This window comes from Amaranthus tricolor, chromosome 15, assembly GCF_026212465.1.
Source record: "Amaranthus tricolor cultivar Red isolate AtriRed21 chromosome 15, ASM2621246v1, whole genome shotgun sequence".
Lineage (NCBI taxonomy): Eukaryota > Viridiplantae > Streptophyta > Magnoliopsida > Caryophyllales > Amaranthaceae > Amaranthus > Amaranthus tricolor.
The window spans coordinates 13,221,638-13,230,232 of record NC_080061.1 but is presented as its reverse complement, the minus strand read 5'-3'; the positions used below and the strand labels follow the sequence as shown (position 1 = coordinate 13,230,232).

The window sequence follows — 8,595 nt, the reverse complement described above, 5'->3', positions numbered from 1 at the left end:
TCCTAGCTTATTTCTAATCCAATAAGCCATTTCAAAATAACAAACATTGTCTACATTTGGGTGCAAGCTAAGTCCTAAATGTCTATATTCAGTTTTGCAGTTTTTCGTAACAAAAAACCCATGAAGTATAAACAAATGTTCACTGGCTTCATCATCTCGTATGTAGAATAATAATGTGCAAAAGTTCTACGGTTATGAAATTGCAGCACAACACATACAGATATTAGAAGGAATGCTTCAAAATCTCAAACGAAAAAAAAGGATAAACAAGAGAAGACAATAGAGGATCGAGAATGGGGAGTAGATTAATGAAATAAACCCAAACATTCAACTACTGATTCAGAGCATATATGAAAGAAATTCGAATTTGGGGGTAGATTAATGAAATAAATAGCAATTACAGAACTTACCAGTTGATTAGATGAGATGATTATTGCTCCATTCAAGTTTTGATTGAGTGTTGATGGATGTCTGTGATGATCTGTAAGAGCAATCATCAACTAAGAGTGGAGGGAAAAGAAAGTATGACGCCAACAGAACAATTTCAACGATTTAAATGAAGTCACGTGCAATTCATGTGTAAAGTCAACCATTGAACTAACGGTCAACTAACTGATTTCGTCATAAGGTAGTCTTTTGCAAACGTTTATTCATTTAAGGTAGTTTTCTGCAAAAAAAATTAGAATAGATAGTTTTTTAAGAAGGGTGCTATAGAATAGGTAGTTTTTAGTAATTTTCTTAATTAAAAATTATAAAAACTAATAAATTTTATGTTGAGACGAATCAAACAAGATCTCCTTTAACTATGTTTTAATGCATGAGTTAAAAATAAAATACAAATTCAAAGAGATTAACCAGTATTGTATTATTTGTTGAGTAAATTGACCAGTTTAAACTACTCTATCTAATGTAACAATTATTCACAAAATTTTGTGTGGAACGACTGTATGGGTGCAATTATTCATATATGAGACAAATATTTTTCGGCTTAAATTTTTTTCAAATTTTAAAAATATTCTAATACTAAATTTAATACTTACTTCATTCAAACTACTCTAGGGATGTTGTTTGATTCAGGTTCAAAAACCTATCCTATTCCTGCTAAGATCTTTTATTGTAATATTTCTTTTACTACAATTGGTGGGTTTTCGGCCTAAAGAGTTTTGTCAATGGCCAAGAGATTGTAATCTCTAGAACCCTAATCAATGAATTGTTCGAATTCTCGAATGATGTTGATGATTCCACCCTTAATTCTACTGCTTTTCAAAACGGTAAGGACATGTTTGTACTTGCCTCTCATTCTGATTATTCTCCAACTCGGAAACTCACTCACAATGGCTTAAGTTTATGTGGTAAGTTGCTACACACTCTTCTCGTCAAAGTAGTTTATTCTCATAATTCTTCTTATGAGCTTGTTTCTGATGCTCACTTGATCCTCATGTAGAATGTTACAACTGTGAAAACTATTGATTATGCCTCTCTCATTCTTTCCAACATGCGTTTTTGTAGTTCCCCTTTTTGAAATATTTTTCCTTCCTTATGCCAACCTTTTAATATTGGTCTTTGACAATTTCAATTTACTTTTTGATTTAGAGGAAGTAGATTGCATAGGACCTCAGTCCGTTTCCAATAACATTCTTCCTCCCATAGAATTTTTAAGGTAAATGGCAAGTATAAGTTATAGTCAAACTTGGTAGCTTCTAAAAAAGATGATCTTCAAAAGATCCATGGGAAGAAAATTTCTTGTCTTGAACCTTAAAGAAGGACCAGACTACCCATTCTTGCCTCGAGTCCCTTGACTTTGAGGTCGGTGACATTAAAATTTCCCTACTTGAGCTTCATGACAAAGTTTCCATCATTACTTTTATGTTGGACTCTTTTTATGAAAGAAATAAAAGGGATGGTAGTGGAGGAAGTGGTAGAAGAAGAGGAGGTGGTGGAGGAGAAGGCGGATGAAAAGGGAGAAAAGGTGACCAAAGAAGAAGAGGTAGATCAAGAAGAAGAAAAAGAAGAAGAAGAAGAAGAAGATGATGATGAGGAGGAGGAGGAAACGAAAGAAGATGAGGTTGTTCCCCACATTGCTTAAATTCCACCACCTGTTGAGATAACCCCCCAGACTCAAGTGACTACTCCTTTCCCTGGCAAACCCAAGGCTTACATGAATAGGAAGACCAGGTTCAGGAAGTGAATTTTATGTTATTGTTTTGATGAACAGCTTTTATTTTCGGCAAACAGAACTTTAGTTTTTGATTAACAACATCCCAAACATTGTGCTCCTTGTTTACTTTTTGATGAAAGTAAAAAGAGGGAGATATTTATATTTTGGTTTGTAATAACTTTAATTTTTGCTTTGCATATACTATATTATGTTTATGCTTAGAATAATTAGACCTTGTTCATATTCATGCCATACATGATTTTGCATACACATGTTTTAAAATTAGTTTATATGGTTAATTCATATGCTTATATTCACATGCTTATATTCACATGCTTAGTTGTGATTAATTATTCTAGCTATGTTATGTTCATAATGATCATTTACATGTTATTTCTTTGATAACTTTCCATTGGATAACTTTGCACGAAAGTTGGTTGGTTACTCTATTTACGATTGATGAGTAAACTATTGCATGTGCTATTATTGGTGGATATATACTTATTGGTATTGATATATGATTATCACTATTCTATTTTGAGACAGATTCCAAAGTTTTGAAATTCTTTTTGTATTATGCTTTGTAGTGAAATCACATGGTTTATAAACGGTTAAGTATTTGTTCTTATCATGTTTTAAATTATTTTCACTTATTAATATGATTTAGGAAAATATGATTTTACTTTCCTCAAGGGGGAAATTGAAGACTCAATTTCTTTAAATGATGTTATTCAAAACGCATATTAAATTAATCAATAAATTAAGTAATTATATTAGTTGATTAAATTGTCCAAAATCATATTAAGAATAATATAAGTTAAAATATGTTTAGTCTAAACATTGACTTAAGCCTTGTGGTTTAAAGATTAACAAATTAAATCAAGTACTATCACACGGCTTTATGTTTAAATTAAAATAAGTGATTTACTTAGTGGATAAGTTTATTTGTTCAAATTATAGGCTTTGCTAATTATAAGAAATGGTTTTCCTATTATTTTGGATGTCATGTCAAATGTATCTGCAACGTAGGATAAGCTAGTTTTAAGTGTTCCTATAATTTTGGAATAAAATGTGGTTATATAAATATGGTTTAAGTTGATTGAATTGAATAACTTAGAAGAAAATATCAACATGCTTGGTTATTGTTATTGTAAGAACTAACGCAGCAGGGTTCTAAGTCTTAAAGACCTAAAATTCGTTTTTAGTCAATAAGTCAAGTGGAGTGTATAACTGATTTGTAATCCAAGGCTTTGAAAGATTATTCCAACATAATCATTATTATTTATCATTCGTTCCTATATCCAGGGTTTTAATAAAAGCCGCCATGGGGGTACGCATACTTTAACTATGACAGCCCGAATAGGACAAACAATGTCTTAGGTCGAAGGTTGCCTTAGGATTAGATCTCCCATGTGTATTCGTCCAAAATTATATAACACTTGGGCGATCCGAACGGGATGGCAACGTTATAAGTTGGGAGTTTGAAGAGAGAGATATTATGATTAAACTAAGTTTTTTTTTTTTTTTTTTTTTTTTTTTTTTTTTTTATGTTTTCCTATTATGTAGGTTGAGCTTAATATTTTGTTATTGATATTTTCGTATTTAGTCCTTATTACTTGTATAAATAGAGCTACTACCTCTCATTATTATTCAATACAAATAAAGTATTTAAAATTCAAAACCCTAATCTCTAATTTTTATTTCGCATTATTAATTTCTTCATGGTATCAGAGTCTATAATGTTTTTCGGCGACCTATAATCGGGCATTTATTGGTTGTATAAAAAAAATCAGATTCAAGAACCAAACAAAAAGAAATCATGAATTCCATGGCACAAATGATCCAACTTTTACAAAAGTTTCATCCAAAAATGAATACATGGCCAACAATAACTGAAAAAATAAATTATGAAAATTTCACCACATGGTGTAATATCTGAAATATTTTCAAAAAAAATAAAAAAATAAAAATAAATAAAAAAATAAAAATAAATAATTAATAATGTAAAATTCAGAAAATTAAATTAAAAAAAGTTGTTAAAAAAACTAAGTTTCACGTTTAAAATAAATAATGAAAAAAACAAATAAATTTGTCAAAAAAACTAAGTTACAAGTTTAAAAAAAAAATAATTTTAAACAAAATAAATAAAAAATTAAATAAATAAATAAATTAGTAAAAGCAAAAAATTTAATTTTAATTAAGTAAATGTGAAAATCAATTTATAAGATTAACTCAAAATTTAATACTTCCTCATACAACTACCTTAAAATAACTTCCTTATTCCTCCATCATTTCCCACTCTTCCTCTTTAATTCTATTTAACTATCTTATTTTACAACTATAAATTAAACAATTTTTACACTTTAATTCTTTCACCACTCTCAATTTTCTATCTTCTCCTAAGTTTTTTCTCTGGTTAACCATTTTTTTTTCTTTACATCCATTTTCTTTTTCTCCTTTATAGTATTTTTTCCATTTTTAGACATTTTTTATCTACAAATTACAAACAACAATTATACTTTAGACGTCAAGTTCGTAAATGAAGGTTGACAGGAGCGTACATTTATATTCTAGGCTCGTTTCACAAGGTAATTTACAATGTCTAAAATTATGGCTCTCTTATTAGTATTATGTGCTAAGTGATAATTTATGTGTTTAAATGGGATGCGTGATTTTTTATGATATTATACTTTATATATTTAATTCTCAAACTATATTTACTACTATTTGTTACATGTTTAATTTATAACATTAATATTTTGATGAAAATTTATATTATTATTTTAATGATAAAGTTTAAAAAAATGCAGTTGAAACTGGAAAAAAATATATTTGTCATAATAATTGTTGTTGCCACCATTTGATGTTAATATGGTGATTTGGCAAATGAGATTTCTGTTGGATATTCTTAAGATAAATTTTTTTATTGAAAAACTTTATGATCATAAAATAACATATATAATGTATATTGGATTTTGTGTTTGTGTGGTCATGACTTATTATTAAAATATATCAAATCATGTAAAGTGAAACATGAGGTCAATGAAATTTTTATATTTATTGTGATCCAAGTACAAGGTAATAAAAAGGTTGCCCTATTTGGTTAGTATAGCTGCCGACAGGTATTTTTATTTATGATACTTGATACGATTTTTGATCTTCCTTCTATTTGTTGTGATCCAAGTATGAGGGATGTTCACACTAGGGTTACCTAAGATAACTCTGGTGGCCTTGAATTATTTGGGGTGACAACCTCTTAATCAGGTGGGTATAGGGGTAAAGCGCCAGCCTAAAGTTGTTCTCGTTCCCTCAAATTAATAATTGAATGTGTGTTTGACATTATCAAATATCAAATAAATTAATTGGTTTATGTGAATTTATATTATTTACACAGATTCATTTTTTACTCAACTATAGATTATTTTCTAAAATTATTTTCAACTCAATTATATTTTATTTTCTAAAATTATTTTTAAACTTAACTGTTTTACTGGATGGAGTTGAGATTACTCAATTTTCTTATTGGGAGTTTTTTCCTTGTCATTCTTGCATTATCATTTTAGTAAGTTATTGATCGTGTGGGAATCATGCAGTGAGGTTCACCTAGAAATTAGTTTAGTAGTAGTCATGTCTTAGATAAAACTTCACTTTCAGTTGTAAGAATTGTTTAGTTGTTAACTTTTATTAAATTATTTTATAATTGTTTAGCCTTACATTTATTTCTTATCAAAAATAGATGTTGTGGTAACGCTCCCGTAAATAGGATTTGGTTTATGTTTTCCTTTAAAATGTGTTTTTAAATTGGTTCAAATTATGAGGGTGTTACAGCTGGTGTAAATAAATGCAAACAGAAATTTCTGATCGCGTAAGGCTCAATCATATCTTTGTCATCCCTCCGACACTGGAGATCCACAGTGGGTTCAAGATAAGATTATAAAAAGGTGATTGCTTAGATCATCGAATGCATTGATAACGATCTTATTGACCACTTTCTTGAACTACATTACTACTACTCTATATCAAATAATTCCACTAACTCCTGTAAATGTCACCATTCAGCGTGAGGTCACAAGGGCGAGAAGTATAGGAGACAAAGACAATGAAGAAAAATCTGAAAAGTACCCAAAAAAATTAAAACCAAGAACAATTTCGAAACCCCATTTGTATTAAACCTAAAAGCCAACTTGAATCCCAAATCCGACTTAAAAAACCAAAACTTTCCATGATTCTAGATACCGAAAAACTCGAACCACAAAATCCAAACCCAAGAAACCCAAACCCTGGAACCCAATCGAGCTTATATCTAAAAATCCCATCACGCATGAACTAAAGAAACCAAAGCCCAAACCCAAAAACGACCAAAAAATCGAGGCTTACCTAGAATTTAAAGAAAATTTGAAAAAATAAGATTATTTAACAACTTAATTCCCAAAATAAGCTTCGTGAAAACTTATTTTCCAAAATAAGCTTCCGTACATCCAAGCCAAGCCTCGGGTAAAATTGCTGTTACTAACAGCGAAAGAGGAAAAAAAAAATTAAAAGGCCAAAGTCGCTGTTACTAACAGCGACTTTGGCCTTAATTTTTTTTATGAACTAAAGTAGCCGTTGTTAATTAGAAAAATAGCCGTTAGGAACTTGAAAATATCCGTTGTAATGATGCTTTATAAATAGCTCCATCATTTCTCATACTTCATTATATCCATTCTACATCATTCTTCTTCTTTTCAATCAATTTTTGAAGGTAACATAAGTTATTATGTTAGTTATACTCTCAATTTATAAATGTTAATACTTTTTTTGAAAGTTCACTTACGTTACTATATTATATGTATTATGTAGATGTCAAAGGAGCATTGTATTGAAGAGCTTTGTGATTGTGGTTATGAAGTTGAGATTAATACAGATTGGAGCGACTTCGATCCTGGGCGTGATTTTGTTGCTTGTCCTTTCTACTTGGTTGAAGGATTAGGATGCACATACTTTAGATGGATTGATCCGGAGGGTACCAAATGGCAGAGACACCTAATAATACGGCTTGAAAAAGAAAAACAAGAGCTTAAAGATGAGGATTGTAATCTCAAGAGACAAATAGATGATATGACACATAGGAAAGAAGAGACCGAAAGGATTATGAGAAAGTTTAAGAAGCAATCTTAGTTTGCATCGGTGGTTTAAGTTAACGAATGAACTATGTAATTTGATATGTATTCGTTGAACATGAATGATATATATATACGATAAAAATATATACATCTACATATATATTACAATTTATACACAAAAGACCAAATGTTACAAATATTAAGTATGTACAAATGTTCAATATATACAAACAGTATTCTAATGCTAATCCTCCTCCTGTACCATGTCTAACTGTGACGGTTTACGACGCCACCTACGATAGTAAGAGGCCCTCGCATGACGCTCGGGTAGGGGAGGTGATTGATAATGTGATGATGTGGCACCCTGTGAGGACCCGACATCGTAGTCCGGTCAAATTAAGTCAACCTCCTCAAGATGAACGTCGGGGTGATGAGGAGATGACTCGTACTCGTACGTAGTGGTGTGGGGCGCAGTCACTTTCGAAATGAAGTGTTGAAACTGCGTGCCTAGGAGTATGCCTTGGGCAATCTCTCGTACGGGCTCCTCTTGGGAGGAGCTGATGACTAATGCAATGCCTTGTGCCTGCAGTAAGACTTAAGTATTAATGAAATGTATAACGTGTAAGTTGTATGGATAATAATCAATGTTGAAGAATACTTACAAAGTGCGTCATCGTCGGTGTCGGACACCTAAATCCAAATATTATGTTAGCTTCAAGTTAAAGTATTATGAAGTAATATATTCAAAAGGAGTAAGTTCAATAACATGTACATCCCATAGAAAATTGCTCCTATGATTCGCCTGCATCGTAAGGACACTAGGGTCGAGAGGGCCTGGAGCTGCTGGATCCATCTCTGCTGCAATTCAACAATAACTAGGGGTAGACCTTAAATACTCCCACATTGCATCTATAGCCTCCTCATCCTTAACCGGAAAAGCTAACAAATCTCCACTAAGATTGTACTTAAAACTTAAATTAACAGTACTTCTTGTAGTGTCAATGCCAATCTTAGAGCATATAAAATGTTTAAATTCATTCAAATCCATGTATGAGTTGCATGAAAACAGTTTACGTCTTCCCCCAACATACTTAACATTGTTACTAGTTGATCGAGTTGAACCATTCCAAAAGCATACAACAGTCACACGAAATGAATCCATTTCTACAACAATACATACAAAATCAACATCACCATCACATTCATAAATATATTACCACTATAGATGACATACATTTTAAAATCAACAACAAATTCATGAACAAACAACCTCATTATGAAGATCACTATATATGACATACATTTTCAAATCAACAACAAATAAAAAAATTTATA

General features: G+C 30.9%; 1 protein-coding gene across 1 annotated transcript; it reads left to right on the top strand.

Moving 5' to 3' along the window:
- The first annotated feature begins 1,279 nt into the window (after window positions 1-1,279).
- LOC130801044 (uncharacterized) lies at window positions 1,280-2,086 on the top strand. Its single transcript, XM_057664804.1, has 3 exons — window positions 1,280-1,352; window positions 1,594-1,660; window positions 1,765-2,086. Exons 1-3 carry the CDS (start codon window positions 1,280-1,282, stop codon window positions 2,084-2,086), a joined length of 462 nt encoding a protein of 153 aa, XP_057520787.1.
- Window positions 2,087-8,595: the final 6,509 nt, after the last annotated feature.